General features: G+C 43.0%; 1 protein-coding gene across 5 annotated transcripts in view; it reads left to right on the top strand.

The window, feature by feature from the left end:
* Positions 1-21,212, top strand: part of SH3PXD2A (SH3 and PX domains 2A) — a 378,257-nt gene that overhangs the window by 236,795 nt on the left and 120,250 nt on the right. For 4 of the 5 annotated variants that reach the window (XM_073546581.1, XM_073546582.1, XM_073546580.1 and 1 more), the window contains exon 6: positions 18,040-18,068. In XM_073546581.1, the coding sequence (XP_073402682.1) occupies positions 18,040-18,068 (29 nt within the window). Of the gene's footprint in view, positions 1-17,880; positions 18,069-21,212 lie in introns of those variants that run through there. The other variant, XM_073546585.1, reaches the window with a different exon arrangement.

Below are 21,212 nucleotides of genomic sequence, written 5' to 3'. Positions count from 1 at the left end.
CACTGATAAAACATTTTTGATCCTTAAATTCCATGCAGATCAGTTGAGTTCCGGGGCCTGAGACCCCCAGAAATTTGCTTGAAATATTGCTCAGAAGTACATGGCTGTAGCAGAAGCAGAATACCCATTCCATAAAAAATCTAAAGTAGTAATGTCCTGGATCACGATATTCTTTACAGCTATAACATTTTGATTGAATCCATACTCAGCTCGGTAACTGTGCTCAGGCAGAATCTGTTGCTTCTGCCCCAAGTAGGGGTTGAGCTCTCTGGCAGCCACTTGGATAGGCACACAGGATTTTATATCACAACAGCATAAAGTTTATTGTCTTTCATAAACCTTACAGCTCCAGAGCGAAAACATCTTTTCTCCAGTGCAAGTGAATAAAATAAACAGTCCTTCCTTCAGGCACAATGAAACAAGGTAAATGTAACAGCCTCAACAGTCTCGGTATTTCAGGCCGTAGCAGCTCCAGCAGTTTAAATGCATTCACCAAACACGTCTCTGTTCAGATCCAGCCCAAACCCCACACTGCTGAGTCAACCCAGCTGCTGTTATTAGGCCTGTAAGTTGCAGGCTGGATTATGGAAACAACATTTTTCACCCAGATTCTTTTGTTTTTTTTTCCCTAAATTCTGGACCCAAAATTCAGTCAAATTAACCCTCTTAGTAACCAAATGTTACTGGTACAGATTTTACATTACCAAGGCCAACCACCTCGGTGGCACATATTTGCCATCTGGGACCTTACCACCTTTTTTCTTACACCCGTAAACTGTGCAATTCTGAATGTTCTTTTGAGAGGTTGGCGGGTGTCTCATGACCCAGCTACCCACCAATTGGCTAGCAATTTAAGCGCCAATTTTTTTTTTTATTTACCAAAGTTTAGTTACTTTTTAAATGCAAAAAAGTGTTATCTTATTTGTAGATGAACCCTAGATTTGTATCTATTTTCACTATTTTATATGGAAAGCTAGCAGTACACATACGGCAATATTCTCTACTAATTTATATGATTTGGTGCTGTACAGTACAAGTTTAGTGTCTGCTCTTTTCCTGAAATATATTTAAGAACCATTAGTTGGCCACAGTCCACACAGATCTCTTTATGACATCTGGTCAAAGGCTTCTTCTCATTGATGGTTCTGGTGAGAAGTCCTCAGATTCCTGACAATTGGGACATTCATCTGCCCACTAGTAGTTTACTGATTACTGATAGCATGTTTCCATCATGTCGTAGGATGTGAAAGGGACCGTTGTGTGATATCTGGCTATAAAGCCACTGGTCTCATTTTGTCTTCAAAGGAGAGGAAGCTGCAAGGACCATTCCAGATCTTATACCCTTTGTCAATAGAGATTCCAGAATACATCATTGCATGGAGTTTTAGGAATTAGAAAATGGTCCCATTAATAATGTTAGTATGTGAGCTTCCTGTTCCACCAGAACAAAATATTTAACATTTTTGGTTAATTAGAGCTGGAATTTATGAAAGTACGGTAATAGGTTTCTTTTACCAGACTGTTGTGTCTCGCTTGGTTTATGATAATTGAAGATCTGATAACGCTTGTTATTCGCCCTCATTTTATTCAGGAGTATGGAAAATGACTATTTCCGCCTGAGTTTGTGTTGATGGTCCTGTGGAAATAGACCAATGCTCTATGTCACAACATGAGTTTCAATTTGCTGCTTTTATAATCAGTGTTTCATTATCGTAGCAATGTTGGACAGAAGCACCGGACAGCTAGCAAGTATCTACCTCCAGAGTGTCTGGAGATGGCGTCCAGTACCCTGTGTTATTCGCTCTTTGTTTCAGCTCTATATCAACCCCAAAATGCTATCAAACTTATATATTTTTCATATTTTAGTTTTTTATAAGCCTAAAAATGAGGATGTCAAAAAGTTTAGAAACTTATGAAAACTAGCTTAAGAAAACTCGTAAAAGAGGCAACCCATTCTCTAATAGCTCCTTAAAGTTCTTTGGACACTGTCATGTGTTTTTTACGTGTTATTTAAAAAAAAATTATTTCTATCCATTGGATAATGGATAATCTGCTGATCGCAGGGGATCGACCGCAGAGACCCCCAGCGATCCCAAGATCTTGGCTCTGCACATCCTTCCTAAAAGAATGTAGAAGGTCAACCTCCTCTCCATTTTATTGTCTGTTCTCGACTTTGGCAGTTTCCATTGACAATGAATGGAGCGGAGGCTGGGCATGCACGCTTCCACTTTAGTCAGATCAGGGCTACAGAGCAGTATTCTCTAGTTTCTAAAGTGCCGATCTCTGGGGGTTTTAGCAGTCAGACCCCTCAGCAATCAGCAAGTTATACACTATCCTATGAATATTGGAAAACTTGTTGGTACATGTTTTGGAAGTGGAGCGGTTAAATAATGCTTTAATCCAAATAGGTCTATAAATCTGTGTGGATTCATTTCTTAATGTATTTATATAAAGGATGATGCTTCAAAGGGTTTTCCAGTTGAAAAACTTGCTGATGGATCCCAGCCCTGGGACCTACGCCGATCGAATGATTGTGTTATTTTTATCTCCAATGGGTCTGCCAGAAATGCCTATGGGGCTGTCGAGAAAAGCAGTGCGCACTGCTCGGCTGCCCCATAGAGAGTGAATGTAGCGCAGGTAAAGCAAGTGCACTGCCACTCCATTTTAATAGGAATCAAAGTTCCATGCTCTGCCGATCAGTGCGGGTCCCAGCGGTAGAAACCTCACTGATAGGCAAATTCTCACCTTTTCTTTGGAAGGTGACAACTTGTTTTCAAAGGAAAACCACTTTAATTAGTTTAATAATGACATTTTCACTGCTTTGAGCCACCACTAGAGGGAGATCAGGAGTTTATTACAACTGTTTATACATTGAACTCAATGTGTAAACATTCTGTTAGCGCCCTCTAGAGGTGGCGGCTGCAGACATAATTTTATCACTAAACTCTATTACTGTGCAGGTCATTTGAATTTGCTTTTAAAAGTAAAAAAAAAAAAGGAAAATAATCTGCCCAGAATATGGGTCTTAAAAGCATGCCAAACAATCACTTTAAAGTAGAATTTTTTCAGTGGGTGGGCACCATTTCAATAAAGGCATAAATCAGCGAGTTGGTTTAGTTAGGCTTGATATGTGTCGTTATTTACACTCTTTTGATCCCATTGATTATTCAGTATGGTTAAAATGGCGCAACATTATCCTGCCCCCGTATGGTTGTATCAGATCCAGCACCTACTAGTTCAGCCCTGTTAGTACATGTATTATATCTGCTACTAACAGGACATTTGCAGACTCTCTATAAGATTCCATTTAGAGACTCCAAATTTTGATATCTACCATAAATGGTCCTGGTTTACGATATTCTATACATCGAAATGTGCCAGATCTCCCCCTGCTGGCCACAACGAGCTACTGCTGGACTTTCTTTATTATATCTGATGAAAGGGGGAAAAAAATTTTTCACTATGATTCCAGCATATAGAAATAAATCTGACTGTGGTATACAGGAAAATGGTAATAGTTTTCTGTTGTGCTATTCTATATTTAGGGAGCATTATTTAACAGAACTTGGCAAAACCGTCAGTTAATCTCGGTGTTACATTCTCCTTAGCCAAGTATTTTGTTTCATCCTTAATGAAACTTCTGGCAAAGTTTGCGGGTGCAGTCTGTCTCTAGAATAGCATAAATCATGTTATCAATTTAGTAAATGGCACGGAAAAATAATCTCTTTGGCAGCCCTTTTTATAGCGTCTTAATGTTATTTCAATATAAAGATATTTCATTATAGTTTCCCATTCTGCAATCTGGAATAATAGTCTAAATGAGATTGAGTGGAAGAACGGATTCAGAGAGTAAAAATAATATATTCCCCAAAAAACTTTCAATACTATAGCGTAAAACCTTTGGCTAATCTTTCTGCCACAAGTAAATCTTGCTTACCAAGGTTAAATTATTTTCATAGGAAACCCTCAAATATTTAATTTAGTAAAACCAAAAACTGTTAAAGAATAATTTGTCAGTGTGTTCCTTTAAAAGAAAGCTTTAACGCTCCTATATGTAGCACTGTGCAAATGTTTTGGGCAGGTGTGAAAAACTGCTGCAGAAGAAAAATGCTTTAAAAAATAGAAGTGGTAATAATTTATTTTTCAATTAATAGAAATAGAATAGAAATCTAAATCAGATCAAATGTTTGACGCCCTGCGCCTGCATGATTCGCGGCTGTTTGACAGTCGCAACACACGCAGTGATTGCCTGTTTTTGGCCGCGTGGGCTCGAACATATTTTTCAAGCACGCCGAAGACACTCGGTTAGCACACGAGCATGATCGGATAACACCTTATTGGCGCACGTTCCCTCATCACTAGTGTTGAGCATTCCGATACCGCAAGTATCGGGTATCGGCCGATACTTGCTGTATCGGAATTCCGATACCGACTTCCGATATTTTTTCAATATCGGAATTCGGCATCGGAATCGGAAGTTCAGTTGATTGACGGCCTGACGTCATCATGATGCGCGGTGTGTGCGCATCATGATGCGCCGTCATTTCGGGCCTTCCGGGGGTCTCTGCCGGCCTGCCGGGGGGCTGTGCCGGCCTGCCGGGGGGCTGTGTGGACTGCCCGGGGTCTGTACCGGCCTGCCGGGGGGCTGTGCCGGCCTGCCGGTGGTCTGTGCACCCTGTGGGGGTCTGTACCGGCCTGCCGGGGGGCTGTGCTGATGTCCGGGGGTCTGTGCAAGCATCGTCCGATGGGACTACAAGTCCCATCGGGCGATGCCTGCTACCATGACAGTGATTGACACATTAGCCAATGATGGGACAGTAGTAGTCCCATCATCCGGCTAATGTGTAAAATGTTTAAAAAAAAAAAAAAAAAAATACTACATACATACTACATGCATGCTACATACATACTACATACATGCTACATACATACTACATACATACTACATACATACTACATGCATGCTACATACATACTACATATATACTACATACATACTACATACATGCTACATACATACTGCATGCTACATACATACTACATGCATGCTACATACATACTACATATATACTACATACATACTACATACATGCTACATACATACTGCATGCTACATACATACTACATACATACTACATGCATGCTACATACATACTACATATATACTACATGCATGCTACATACATACTACATGCTACATACATACTACATATATACTACATACATGCTACATACATGCTACATACATACTACATACATACTACATGCATGCTACATACATACTACATGCATGCTACATACATACTACATGCTACATACATACCACATATATACTACATACATACAATACATTCATACAATACATACATAGACATACAGTACATATAACATAGAGTAACATACTTACCAATACTTGTCACATTGTTCCCCGAAGCCATTGTCTTTTCCGGGATAAATATTAACATAACAAACCACAAAAATACTCACCCACGATCCGAAGCAGTCCACGAGTGTGTCCCACGACGATCTTGGGTAGAGAACTGCAGCATCAGATGATGCTGCCGTTCTCTACGGGCTGCAGGAATCCAATGACGGAAGGTAGGTATCCTTCCGCACTGTATTCCTCCGCCACTTAAAAAAAAAAAGTCCCTAGTCTCACTTTATGCCATTGCTGTGTGGGAAATTATGTAAGTATGTTACTCTATGTTATATGTACTGTATGTCTATGTATGTATTGTATGAATGTATTGTATGTATGTAGTATATATGTGGTATGTATGTAGCATGTAGTATGTATGTAGCATGCATGTAGTATGTATGTAGCATGCATGTAGTATATATGTAGTATGTATGTAGCATGTAGTATGTAGCATGCATGTAGTATATATGTAGTATGTATGTAGCATGTAGTATGTATGTAGTATGCATGTAGTATATATGTAGTATGTATGTAGCATGTAGTATGTATGTAGCATGCATGTAGTATATATGTAGTATGTATGTAGTATGTATGTAGCATGCATGTAGCATGCAGTATGTATGTAGCATGCATGTAGTATATATGTAGTATGTAGTATGTATGTAGCATGCATGTAGTATATATGTGTTATGTATGTAGCATGTAGCATGCATGTAGCATGCATGTAGTATGTATGTAGTATATATGTGGTATGTATGTAGCATGCAGTATGTATGTAGCATGCATGTAGTATATATGTAGTATGTATGTTGCATGTAGTATTTATGTAGTATGAATGTAGCATGTATGTAGTATGTAGTATGAATGTAGCATGTATGTAGTATGCATGTTGTATGTATGTAGCATGTAATTTTTTTTTTTTTTTTTTTTTTTTTACATTTAACACATTAGCCGGATGATGGGACTACTACTGTCCCATCATTGGCTAATGTGTCAATCACTGTCATGGTAGCAGGCATCGCCCGATGGGACTTGTAGTCCCATCGGACGATGCCTGCACAGACCCCCGGAGCCTGCACAGACCACCGGCAGGCCGGCACAGCCCCCCGGCAGGCCGGCACAGCCCCCCGGAGCCTGCACAGACCACCGGCAGGCCGGCACAGACCACCGGAGCCTGCACAGACCCCCTGGCAGGCCGGCACAGCCCCCCGAAAGGCCCGTACAGACCCCAGAGAGGCTGTACAAGGGCAGGAAAGGGTTTTTCTTATTCCGATACCGGAAGTCCCATAGACTTGAATGGGACTTCCGGTATCGGAATCGGCGATACCGATACTTTTTTTAAAGATCGGCCGATACCATCCGATACGATACTTTGAAGTATCGGACGGTATCGCTCAACTCTACTCATCACTAGTGACCACCTTTTACCTTCAAAACAGCATCAAGTCTTCTAGATGCTCTGTTAACCACAAGGTAAATACAGATCTTCTGTGGATGTCGCTTATGCATATCCTTCTGTCTCGTCTCTTCTTACAATCTAAGACTGACTTGATAGGTTTGCAGGTGTGCCATACTCCTTCCATTTTTCGATGATGAAATGAACAGTTCTCCAAGAGATGTTCAGAGCGTGAGCTTTTTTTTATAAAATGACCCTGCTTTGCTTTTCTCCACAACGTTATCCCTGACATTACTGGTGTGTTCCTTGTTTTTTATGATGCTGTTTAATCCCTAATGTTCTCAAACAAACCTCTGAGGCCTTCACAGTACATCTGTAGTTATTCTGAGAATAGATTACACACAGGTGGACTAAATTTACTAATTATGTGACTTCTGGTGGAAACTGGTAACTCAGAATTTTATTTATGGGTGTCAGACTTCAGGAAGTTGAATACAAATGCACGTCGTTTTCAGATTTATAGTTTTAAAATAATTAGAAAACCACGTAACTTCTCTTTTATACTTCACAAATACCGTACTTGCCACTGTGTGTTGGTCTATCAGAGAAAATAAAAATAAAATACTTTTAAGTTTGTGTGCGCAACGTGAAAAAATGTAGAAAAGTTTAAGGGGTATGTATATTTTTTCAAGGCACTGTAGATAGAGAATGAGTGTTTTACTTGTAATGCAAAATACCATAAAAGATTAAGGGGAACCTATCATCAGTTTTGGCCGATATAAGTTACAGCCACCACCTTTCAGGACTGATGTACAGCATTCTATAATGCTGTATATCTTCCCCCAACTCGACCTGCAAGACAAAAAAAGACCTTTTATTATACTCTCCTGTGGGGCGGTCTGGTCCAAGGGGTGTCACTGGTCTTGGTTCGGCGCCTCCCTTCTTTGTTCGATGCCATGCCGTCCTTCTTGCATCATGTTGTTGACGCGTTCCTACGTCATCCACACAGTCTCCCCGGCATTGTGTTCCTCTGCAGTTGTACTTCTCTGCCCTGATAAGGGCAGAGTAAGGGGTACTTCACACTAAGCGAGATCGCTAGCGAGATCGCTGATGCGTCAGCGATCTCGCTGTGTTTGGCACGCATCAGCGACCGGCCCCCCTGCCGGGTATCGCTGATCGTGCAGGAATGTCCTGGGCCATTTTTTGATCGTTGGTCTCCCGCTGGCCAGCACGCATCCCTGCATGTGGCAGCGAGAGACCAACGATCAGCGCGCTCCCAGCGCTGTAAGCAGACGCTGGGAGCTGGTAACCAAGGTAGATAGCAGGTAACTAAGCACGCGTGTGGCTTAGTTACCCGCTGTTTGCCCTGGATACCAGCTCCCAGCGCGAGCATGCTGGTATCCAGGGTACACAGCGGGTAACTAAGCCACACGCGTGCTTAGTCACCCGCTATTTACCTTGGTTACCAGCGTCCTCGCTGGTCCTGATCGCTGGTGAGTCTGCCTGTTTGACAGATCACCAGCGACCATGTAGCGATGCACCAGCGATCCTGACAAGGTCGTATCATTGTCGAGATCGCTGGTGCGTCGTTTAGTGTAACGGGACCCTAAAGTAATGCAGTGCGCATGCTCCAGGGTTCTTTGACCTTTCCCGGTACCTCATTTTTGATATACACCACTGTTCAAACGTTTTAGGCAGATATGGAAAAAATGCTGCAAAGAGAGAATGATTTAAAAAATAGACGTGTTAATAGTTTATTTTTTTATCAATTATCAAAATGCAGAGTGAACAAAGGTGAAATCTAAATTACATCAATATTTGTCTTTTATGTACAAAACAGCATCAGGTCTTCTAGGTACACTTACACAAAGTCGGGGATTTTGCAGGATTATAGTCAGGTGTATCAGTAACGAATTATGCCAAACAGGCGATAATGATCATCATTTTCATATGTAGGTTGAAACATCTCATTAACTGAAATTGATACTGCTGATGAGGAGGCTTAAAACTGGGTGAAGAACAGCCACACTGCTACAAAGATGAGATTGTGGAAAACAGTTTCATGCCACAGGTCATAGACCATGGCTAGACTGTGCACAGCAACAAGCCACAAGGTAGTTATACGGCACCAGCAAGGTCTCTCCCAGGCAAAGATTTCAAAGATTATTATTATATTTTACAGCATTCTTACTTTGCAGCATCTTTTCCACACCTGCGCTAAACTTTGGCACAGTACTAATGGTGGAAGGACATGTTAGACTGTTTTTGGTATAGTGGAGTGCTGCTCTTGACCTGTGCACTGCTATGTGCCTGCATTTAGGAGAAAATGAAGGTAAGGCCAAAGCTGTTGGGTCGCAATTGTGCGCCATTGCAAACACTGTACACAAGCAGAAAGGCAACTAAAAGGGGTCCAGAAGATTGCTTTTACACCGAGGACCTGGATCCTGAGGGGGTCCAACAGATTCTTTGTCATTTGGAAGTACAACAGTACTATCAATAATGTTCGGCCAAAGAGGGTCCCTTTTAAAGATTTTGTCTTGGAGGAGGTTGGCCATTTTCTCAATATTTTCACACTTTTGTTGGTGACTTGACAAACCCTTTAAGGATGCCTGTATCAAAATTTGATCTGTACTGTGGATCTCTTTGTAGACCTAATGGTAGATTAAGATTATAATGGGTACGGCATTTTCGTTCTACTGTTATCGATGATACATTAAATGTGTATTTTAATAAATTCATGCAGAGATGTGAATAGTTTCATTTCACTCTAACATGCTCAGTCTGTATTAATATTATTACTCGTACATGAAAGCTCATGGCTGTCCCCCGGGGTTCAGCGTTCACTCTCTCACTCCGTTTATTACAATTACCAGTGGTGGCCTCTTAGAAACACAACCAGAGCAGTAGGATATCCCCGAGCAGAGGTCTGCTAAACAGCAGAAAAGATGATGAAAGAATTTTTCCTGGAAGCTCCTGTCCCTTTCTCAACCCTCACGTGAAACAACTGTTTTATCTCACTGGAAGGACCCCCTACCTCAACTAAAAGCTTGGGGCCCCGTTTCTTCACATTTTTGCACAATTTTGAAGAATAATATGTTGAGATTTCCCTTTCTCTGTCTTGTAAATAGACAGACACTGGTTTGATTCATATTGTAAAGTTTATTTAGGTGTTTAGTGACCCCTGGCTTCTAGCGTTGACCTGGAGTTAGGGTTACTAGAACTGCATACTTGATTTTCTATCATAGATGCAGAGCGACATGCCGGTAGGGTTGGACTGGCCCACTGGAGAATCCTCCGGTGGGCCCCCTCTTATATGAGCAGTACTTGGCACAATATACTGAGATCACTATATACAGATAAAGGCGGCATCTTATTAATTTAACAATCTACCCAGTTAATTGTTACATAAATTTGTGATTGAGGATAATGTCACATTTGTATGTAGCTGAAAAGCGGGGCCCTGGAGGTGGTTACTGGTGGGCCCTTGGCGCCCAGTCCAACATTGCATGCCGGTACCAAGTCTATGTGATCGGGAAAAGAGAAATTATACGCAGCACAAGTGTCTTTACTCTTTTCATAGAAACAACGCCATTCTTGTCCATTGGATGTTCGTGATTACAGCTCAGTCTCATTAACTGAAAGAATTGTATTTTTTTCTAAATACATTTATCATCTGTGTGTAAGGTAGGTGATAAGCTTGAGATTTTTGGACGCTGTATGCAAAAATTAGGGTCCTGATCCACCATTTCTCCTTGCTGTTGTCATCATTCATGTCATGGGACTGATGGATAAAGCTGTGCTCTTTACTTTGCTGTCTGTCTATCAGACATTTAATGGAGTGTCAGCAGTCATGTGCAACAATGCCACTCATTAAATTGCAAGTGCATCAAGAGGAGCCAGGGATCAGGAGCCTAATTCTAGCGATTGTTGGGGTGCCAGCATGTAGACATTTATCAGCTGTCTTTTGAGGGAAAACCTCTTTAAAGGGAAGTGATCATCAAAAAGGGACCTGTTGTTTAAATCAGTTTTCTCTGTTAATGTATTTTCTTTTAGTTTTGACAATTGTCTTTTTCCATATAAAAATTTGTATTAAAAATAAAAAAATACAAGTTGCAATTATCACACTAACTTCCTATTGTTTCAGGAAACAATACATGTACATAGCCACAATGAACAGACACATACCATATATTTAGTATTGAAGGATCTGATAAGCATTTGCTCATAGTGAAAAAAGGGTGAGCGGCATCAGCTGTGACATCTCCTATTGTGATTGGTGGATCCGGTGTTATTAGCTGCGTTTAAAGACTGGAGAGTCAGGAGGGCTTAAGTTTAAAGACTGACTCTTCAGGTTTTAAACTTATGCCAGGCTCTCTACATACCCGTTGGGACCACATACAGATGTCCTGGATAAAGTCCACACACTGGTGGAAACGTCGGACGATATCTGTTTTGTCTTATTCACTGGTGTCGGATCAAAGGAAAAATTTTTGCAAGATTCACTACTCTTATTATTTATTTTGATGCTGAGGTGCTCGCTACTATTACATAGGGAGAAGATACAGATACAGATTAGATATTAGAAAAAAAAACTTTTTGACAGTGAGGGTGATCAATGAGTGGAACAAGCTGCCACGAGAGGTGGTGAGTTCTCCTCCAATGGAAGTCTTCAAACAGAGGCTGGGATGATTTAGTGAATCCTGCTTTGAGCAGGGGGTTGGTCCCTTCCAACTCTACGATTCTATGATAGGACAAATGTTCTTTCCTCAAGCACAACCTTCTTCTGGTTTGCTTCTCTTTGTGTAAAAAAAAGTCCAAGTTGCTACTGTGAAAATTGCAAGATAATTTTTTTTTTTTTTGAGCAAAAATCATGATATGACAAAAAAAATTGCCCAAATTTTTTTTGTAAACATGAAATAAAGAAACCTACTTTAAAGAAAAGTAGATTACAGGATTATTGTTTACTAGATGGATGCCTGATGCTATCGCATTGGGAGGGCTTTAATGTCACGATGGGAGCAGGCTTTGCAGCATTAAGAATCTCTCCCCCCATGTGCTCACCCACCTATCCACTCTCTCTTTCCCCCTGTGCTGACTTCTACCGTCTGTGCTCTCTTCTTTAACCTGTCTACCCCATGTGTCTGCTGTCTCTCTCCTTCACTGACATTACAGCAGAAGATCGCAGAGGATACATTTTGTGAGGTAAAATATTGTTTAAAAACAGTCAGTGAAATATTTTACCTCACAAAATGAATCCTCTGTGATCCCCTGCTGTAATGTCAGTATTGTCTTTTGCTTCCTCCCCTGCCCAGGAGATGTGGTATGCTCCGTACACGGTCAGACACAGACAATTTTTAAAATGAACTTTCGTTTATGGGAAAACCCCTTTAATGTGACCGACTTCCTCTGCCTGAAGACCCGTCGCGCATCTGCCGCCGGGGTCAGCCGAATGATTCACTGTGCCTGCGCGGAATTTGCACAGGTGCAGTAAATCAGAACGCCGCCATCTTTGTGCTGACAGATAGCGGCGGTCACATTAAAACTGTGCATGCTCTCCTCCTGTACAAAGTTGGCAGCAGTCAGTGAATCATTCGGCTGATCCCGGCGGTGGCGTGTTTACGACGGTGTTCCGCAGGTGGTACCACACAAGAGGCTGCGTACGGCGTATACAGTGTGTGTGTGTGGTGCATACGGCATATACAGAGTGTGTGTGTGGTGCGTATGTCGTATTCAGTGTGTGGTGTGTATGGCATATACAGTGTGTGTGTGGTGCGTATGTGTGTGTGTGGTGCGACGGTGTTCTGCTGGTGGTACCGCGCACGAAGCTGCGTACGGCATATACAGTGTTTGTGTGTGTGTGGTGCGTACATGTGTGTGTGAGTGGTGCGACGGTGTTCTGCTGGTGGTACCGCGAACGAGGCTGCGTACGGCATATGCAGTGTTTGTGTGTGGTGCCTACGTGTGTGTGTGGTGCGACTGTGTTCTGCTGGTGGTACCGCGCACGAGGCTGCATACTGCATATACAGTGTTTGTGTGTGTGTGTGTGTGTGGTGTGTACGGCATATACAGAGTGTGTGCGACGGTGTTCTGCTGGTGGTACCGCGAACGAGGCTGCGTACAGCATATACAGTGTTTGTGTGTGTGTGGGGTGCGTACGTGTGTGTGTGAGTGGTGCGACGGTGTTCTGCTGGTGGTACCGCGAACGAGGCTGCGTACGGCATATGCAGTGTTTGTGTGTGGTGCCTACGTGTGTGTGTGGTGCGACTGTGTTCTGCTGGTGGTACCGCGCACGAGGCTGCATACTGCATATACAGTGTTTGTGTGTGTGTGGTGTGTACGGCATATACAGAGTGTGTGCGACGGTGTTCTGCTGGTGGTACCGCGAACGAGGCTGCGTACAGCATATACAGTGTTTGTGTGTGTGTGAGTGGTGCGACGGTGTTCTGCTGGTGGTACCGCGAACGAGGCTGCGTACAGCATATACAGTGTGTGTGTGTGTGTGTGTGTGTGTGTGTGTGTGGTGCGTACGGCATATACAGAGTGTGTGTGTGACGGTGTTCCGCTGGTGGTACCGCGCAAGAGGCTGGTACCACCAGCAGTCTCCATATTGGGACACCCATCACTTGGGTGTCCCAATATGGCGGTCGGTGAACTTCCGCCACTTGGAATTCTGGGATCTGGACACATCTGGACGGAACAGGATGTGAAGACATTACAAGGTAAGCATGTATTAGATAGGATCCCCTTTAAAGCACAATGCTAGACATAGGCATGGAGAAAATTGGTGCTTTTGGGAAAAATGAATATTAGGTATAGAACACTGTCCGTGCATTTCTTTATGCTTGCTTCAGAACCAAACAAGTTATTGTAGCGGACAGTTCCTCGTGTAAATGCCTGACGAGTGACGCACAATTCGCACAGCTGTGCCCACTAACAAAGTGCCTGCAGTTACCACAAATTGACAGAGCATTTAATTGTTTTTATTTTTTTACTTTTGTCCTTTTTCACTTCCTTTAATCTTGATTGAAAAATGCATCATCAAAAGACAAGTATAAAGCCCATGTATTCGAGGCCTTGCGGGTCTGGACTTTGTTGTAGGAATCTGGTAAAATTGTGTAAGTCCGACAATAATTCTAATGAATGTGGACCCTAAGGTGAAGTCTACGCTGTAAAAATATGCCATCCAACATGGTAAACTCAACCCTAAGCAGCTTTAACGTAAAATTACCGTGCCAACTACTGTCAGGAAGTTTTATCTAACAACCATCATCTGGCCCTCAAGCATATACAGTGAACTTACCGCTTCATGTCCATAGCCCCTATGTAGACTTATGTGTCTCCACGGTAACAGACAACAAACCCGGTGTCGTCTGATACTGCAGTCCTATTTCTTTGATTGCCCTTTACTTTACCCTAATATTTCATCAGTTTTATTGCCAAGAAGTAATTTCATTATAACTGCAGGATCAGACGACACAGCGCGGTTGTTGTCTGTTACTATGGAGACGCATAGATCTTCACAGCAGCTGTAGACACCAAAGTGTAAATCTTTCTTTTTAAATGTATTAGGATAATTAGGAACATTTTCAGATAGGTTAGGCCTAACATAATATAATGTGTCTATGTTGGTGTGCCAGTAGACAGGAACCCTTCAGATGAGATTGTCAGCAGGATCTATTCACAAGAACCTTATGCCTGTCCGATGTTGCACAATTCTTTGTAGTCTCATCCATGTAGACTGCTCAGGATGTGCGTACGCGTCGTGCACATATCGGCCTATACGAACGCTGTACATGGGAACATAATGTTACTGTTGCACCAATATTTCACTACCCGACCCATGTCTAGGACACATCTGCCAATTTTCAGAATTCTCCCTTGTAAAGCGTAATCCATAAAAATTGTTATCCACCACTTTTACAAACCAGCCCCCTTCACACCCATTTTACGCCCCTTTCCCGACCTCTTTCCCACACCCTAAATGTGAATGTGGACATTGGGACTTTACGCATCCCTGCGTTATGTACAAAATATCCTCTGGAGGGTCTGCTTCCCAGGAGGTTTTTTCCTGAGGTTTTTGGCATATACCTGGGAGATTTAACATTTCTTCTGGAAATCTGGCAGGTCTCCCCTTTTTCGAGGAATCCTCTCGGAAACTTGGGGACAGTTGACAATTACGATATACTAGCATAGAACTAATTTATTATTAGTTCATTGATTTCTCAGTACAACATGGCTGAGTCAGGAACCTGTCATTGATTCATGCTGCCAGAATAAAGGGCAGCATGAACCAGAGTCTGGCCGCATGATTGTAGCCAGGCAAGTTTCACTCTGAAAAACTGCAGCGTTTCAGAGCAAACATTGTTTAAAGTCTGGCTAGGGACCATAGGGTGAGACCTTACCAGTCTGATGTGGCCCCTGCTGACCTCTCCCCACCCCACTCCACTTGATTGACAAGTCTTTCTCTATATACATTCAAATTATTAGAGATTTCGTGGGTTATTGGCGCTGCTAGATATGTCTCAGGATCAAATGTTCATAAAAGAAGATGATGGTTTATTCACAGTCCCAACGCGTTTTGAAATACAAACACTCCTTCCTCAGGGGTTGATGTTTATATATACACATAGGAGAAATCTGTCACTCAAAAACATTGGGGTGGTGAGAAACCGGCCAGCGACCACTTTAGACTAGTCGGTTTTCTCCCTACTCCCATCATCCCAGACTAGCTTTTCAAATCGGTCCGCGACCGCACAAATCGGTCCGAGATCGGACTGTAATGCACGCACTGACCGGGGTTCTCCCAATATAAGCATGAACCACTTCATAAAAGTACATGAAGCTGTCATGCTCAGGTCAGGAGAGCCGCGGCCAACCTGTACATTAGTGGACCAATTGCCATGGACATCCGAATGTTTTTTTTTTTTAACTTACCTGGCTGCAATCACCATTGATTTGTCTGCAATCTGATGTTTGCTGTCTGTCATTCTGGCAGCATGAATCTATTGACCTGTTCCCTTTAAGTATTTGTTGTTTTTTTCTTGATGGCCGCAAAACTCTAAAAGTATGAGCATAAAAAAGAAGCAAATGCGCTGGTCCATAAGTGAAATTGTCAATTTTGTTCCATTAGAAAAGTTGCTTTGCAAATAATAAAGCTACCCAGATGGGGCTGATGATCCTGTATCACATGCACGGCATCATTTTAAGGTTATCCTAGATCATCTGTATGGGGTTACGGGGACCCACTGTGAGCCAGCGTGTGCTAAGACACATCTGTTGTTCCTCTTGTTTTATCGATCAAGCAAAGAACACAGTTTGCACCACATGCTGCCCGACATCGCGCACGGTACCTTCTTTCCTCGCCCTATAGCTGAGTGATTCTTGGCCTCTATCTACTCTTGGAATAGAATCACATTCCTTTAGGACCGAAAGACGTTTCCTCTGATGTTCCTGAAACTCTCAGGGGTCTGTTTCAGATTTACATGTTCTGTGTCAACCCCGAGAGTGAAGTAACCTGACCCGGGGTTACATTTCATGATTTCTTTTTTCAATAACTTCTAACAATAGTCCTGAGATCTATTTATTTTCATTCGGACAGAAAGACGTGAAACCTTTTCATTCCAGATAATATTTTTCTTAAGTGGTGAATTGAGGGTGGGGGCAGTTATTGATTACTCCCAGAATTCATGACCATTGGCGCCGAGGACCTCCTTCACAAAGGCTGCCGCCTGGCAATATGTGACTGCACGGAACGCGCTGAGGATTCTCCTTCGGCAGCACCAGGCGCGTTGTGTGGTTTGGATACATGCGGTCACGTGCCGACTAGTTGGGCGCAGCCTCAATCAGTGCAAGTGTATGGAGCGAGGATGGACAAGTCTAGTATGTAGAATATAGCCGGATGTATGCAAATCGCATGCTTGCGCGGTCACGTGCCCACCGCTCCTGGTGTCGGCAACGGAGGATCCTCACAGCGCACAGGGCGGGCGATATGTTAAAATCTAAATTGCGGCGGAATATGTTGGTGCTATAGGAATAAAATTATTATTATGTGAGGATTCACAAGCCAAGAAAACCCATTTAAAGTCTAATTAGTGCGCTCAGTTCTCTAAATGAACCCAATCAGTTTCTCCATATGGAAGGTCCTGGTGTAAGCCCCCTTTAAATGTACATATGCTGGTGGTAACTGCAGGTGGAAGGTGACGAAAATAATGTACTGGATTATATAATGGACATTAAATCAGCTTATTATAGCCAATGTATTGTAAGTGCTGAACACAGACTCGGGGCTTTGTAAAGGAATACTCTTGTCCCTTTTCTTCCTCTTGTCCTTTTTCTTCCTCTTGTCCTTACGGACAGAGATGCCGACAGACGTATCCCTTATCTGCCCATGATCACATGATAATAAATGGTGCCCCCCATAATGGCTCCCGAAATCAGGCATAGTCTTTTATATGTGTCTGTGCCTAATTGGTTTCTTGTTTTTGCAAGATTGGGGAGGTTCCACCCCTCCTTTGTGGGCCATGCACACAAAAGCCATCTTCCGCAGGGTGTCCATATCGGACATTACCTGTCTGAATCCTGCTCATATAGGTACCATTCACAAGGTCAGGTTTTTAAATACATTGGTTAGGGACTGCTCTGATATGGGTATACCTTGACGTTTGGTAGAGCGGCTTAGCGTACATTTTTTGCAAAAACCGTATCAACCAAATACCCTGTTTTGTTATCATCTTTTTACTAGCACTTGCTGTTTACTGTCACTTTTTTATACGTTTGTTTTACTGTGTTTTTCTGTGTTGTAGTCTTTTATATATAGCACTGCATCAATTCACGTATGTCAAACTACAGATCCCTTTAATAAGTTCCGCCATTGAGGGAATGCTCTGGACACAGCGGTCTCCGGTTGGACGCACAGCCGTGGCGACACATACAGGTGTCCGTAGAGGGAAGCCGTCTGCTGTGATGTATTCGGAGCAGGGAGAACCCTCGCAGCCTCCCCTGTATAACGAGGGATGGTTCGTTCTGCCATCACATGCTCCTCCGGCTGCAGCCGCTGTCTGTAGTGCTGGGATGCTGCTCTGCTGCTGTCAATCGTCTCTGTGTCAGGATCCTCTGGCTGTAGCAGGGACGGCATTGCTTCAGTGCATGGGTGGGGTGCCTGCATTGAGAAGCCCCCCATTACTGCCTTTCTAATGATGTCTATTTGCTGCTGTTTCTTTTTTAGGGATTATGGCTCTTCCAAGCGTAAATCAGGTAAGAAGAATCTCCATTTCTATTATTTCCTCTCCTGTTGCATGAAATATTTTGCATTCTGATTCTAAAAGTGCATGGCAATGTCTGGAGTCTGGATCTAGATGAGCGATTATTGTCCGGTTTATCCCCAAATCTGACATTCCTCGTCCTCCCTTGCTTGTCATATGACGCTACCTGCTGGATACAATGCATCAGGCCTCCCCTATGGAGTTAGCTTCTTTCTAGCCCTCACTTTATCCCTCTCTCTTTATTGGTATTTTGTCTATTTCTTTGCAACCCTTTGATTTATTCCGAACGCACAAGAGAAGTATCTGCACTTGTGAGGAAGCTTTTAACATTCTTGCCCATCCCTTAGGGGAATATTGAGTAATAGAAGCTTCCTAGTGCTCCAAGCTTTGCAATAGCAGTGTCGGCTATTCTGAGAGTAGCTTCTGGGATGGGATGAGAGTGCATAGACCAAGGCAGACTGCGCTCTCACCTCGTTCTGTAATGTCCCGGGCCTAGAACGTTACTTACACTTATAGTAAAGGGTTATTGATCCCTAATCTCATAAGTGTCCTTTCTGTTCATGGTGATGGATAATTCCACCAGGAATTAACTTTTACTAAGTGACTAATACAAAATGAGTAGTGATGAGCGAATGTGCTCCGATAAGGTGTTATCTGAGCATGCTCAAGTGCTAACCGAGTCCCCACGGCTGCAGGTCCCTCAGCTTTTCGCCAGACACAACACATGCAGGGATTACCAAACAAACACACAATCCCTGATTGTGTTGCGGCTGTCAAACAGCCAGGGGACATGCAGCCGCAGAGACTCGAATATATTATTTGAGCACGCCGAACACACTCAGCACCCGAGCATGCGCAGATAACACCGTATCCGAGCACATTTGCTCATCATCACTGAAAGCAAGATTTTTTTTAATGGAAAATTTTGTTAGTTGCTCCAGATTTGGGATCCCCTCATTTCCATCAATGGCCCGCGCACATGACTGTATTTTCAGTCCGAGCGCGATTCGACCAAACATTGCACGGCACTCGTACTAGTGTTATTCCATGAGGCCATGCACATGTCCCGTTTTTTCCTCAAACACAGTCTGGCCGAGAAAAAAAATTGCAGCATGCCGATTTGCTGCTGATGCAAGTCAATGAGTCCGTGGAAAAAAATTGGACTGCACGCAAATGACATCTGAGTGCAGTCTGATTTTCATGGACTGAAAAAATGGAGAAGATAAAGATTAGAGAATCAGATCACACTATGATCTCGCTCCGATCAGAATATGATTAGAGTGTGCATAATCTGCCCTATACCCTGTGATGAGAGGATACACGATAGTCTGCACCTGCACTTATAGGGATTTATGTAATGTGACTTCTTTAGGGTACCTCCATATGGGACTGGTCCACTGATGAATTTCTGCACTGAAGTCCACAATGGATAAATCCGCACCTAGTTGTCCAGGTTTTGTTACAGATTTCATTGCAGAAAAGATACAAATTTACTGCAGATTTTCTTCATTGCATTGAAAAGCATCAGATGACATATTGAGGATTTTAGATTCATTGAAAAAAGTCATAGAATATAAAACACGGTACTGTACTGATTTTTCCAGAACATTGTCGATTAAAGCCCCATACATAATAGATAAAAGTTGGATGAACTTTCCGATTTCAGCTGAACTATCTGATATACTGCGGTTTCCAAACTCGCACTTGATGTATGATTGTTTTGTTTTCTTTAGAGATGAGCCACTGCCAAAAATGTTTGGCAGCAGATTTTTCCACCATGCTTGCTGAAAATACATTCAACTAAATCCATCAGCAGCCTTTTTTTGCTACGTAATCTGAGAGCAGAATAATATAGAGGCTGAGTCCCTGATTCCAGTGATGTGTTACTTAATAGGCTGTGTTGTGTTTCAATAAATGTTTTATCAGCTGGAGATTTTCATCACTGGAGGACTAGATGTCTTGTGCCTCTTGGTCAACTGCTCTGTGTATTCCTGCCCTCAAACACTGAATAGCAGCTTTCTGCCTATGCACAGCGTACGCAGAAATCTGCAGAACAGTGCTATGTGGGGTTATACAGAGCTGGTAGATCTGCAGCAGAAAAAATAGGGATTGTGTCAAAATGACAGCATGCAGACCAGCAAGTGACACATCACTGGAATCAGGGTCTCCGCCCCTCCATCATGCTGCTCTCAGTTCAGATTATATAGTAACATTCTTCCTACAGATTCCCTGTAAGGGGATACTCACACAGGGCATTTTTGAAGCTTTACAATACTGCAAAGTGAATGAGCTGCGCATTTTTGTAATGGGCAGCATGTCGATTTTTTTCAATATTTTTGCAACATTTTTCACTCATTTTAATGAATAGGGGGAGAATGTAATTTTACACAGCATTTTTTCTTGCCAACTTTGTTTTTTTCTGCAGAAAAAATAATGCTGCAATGCAAAAACGCCATGTGTGAACATACTCTAAAGGTCCCGTTACATTTAGCAATGCATCAGCGATCCCGACCACGATATGACCCGCTCAGGATCGCTGGTGCATCGCTAACTGGTCGCTAGTGAGCTGCCAAACAGGCAGACTCACCAGCGATGCAGCAGCGGTCGGCGGTTGTTACTTACCTGTCACACGCAGCGAGGGTGACGTCCCCCGCCCGCATCCATGGAATCGCTTGTCGGCACCAGCAGGAAGCCGACGACAAGAAATGGACCATTCCGTTTTCGCGGGATCAGCGATATCCAGCGGGGGAGCCGGTCGGAGGTAAGTGTCACCTGTAGCGATATCGCTGTTGCGTCACAAACTTGGTGACGCTTTACCGATATCACTAGCGATCTCGCCATGTGTGAAGGGGGCTTAACACTCAGCCATGCTCTCGTGTACATAGGAGAGTGGAAAGAGAACGATCTGCCAAGCGAGCGTTCGTCTGAAAGCGGTCTCATGTCTCTCGTGTCTATGACCACCGTTAACTCTGCATTGTAGCGCCACTTCTATTAGTAACCCGGAGCAGCAGATGTGGTTCTTGTTTAGTCTTGTTTACAGCAAAATCAGGCTTCTCGATTCGAGGTTCGTGACTGTTCACATCATCAGCGCCAGACTGCACCCTATGACTCGTTCCCGTGATGTGGCACAGACTTT

The sequence above is a fragment of the Dendrobates tinctorius genome, unplaced genomic scaffold, assembly GCF_039654945.1.
Source record: "Dendrobates tinctorius isolate UK_male_01 unplaced genomic scaffold, ASM3965494v1 ptg000149l, whole genome shotgun sequence".
Classification (NCBI taxonomy): Eukaryota; Metazoa; Chordata; class Amphibia; order Anura; family Dendrobatidae; genus Dendrobates; species Dendrobates tinctorius.
Note: the sequence above shows the minus strand (reverse complement) of the source record. Positions and strands in the feature narration are given on the sequence as shown.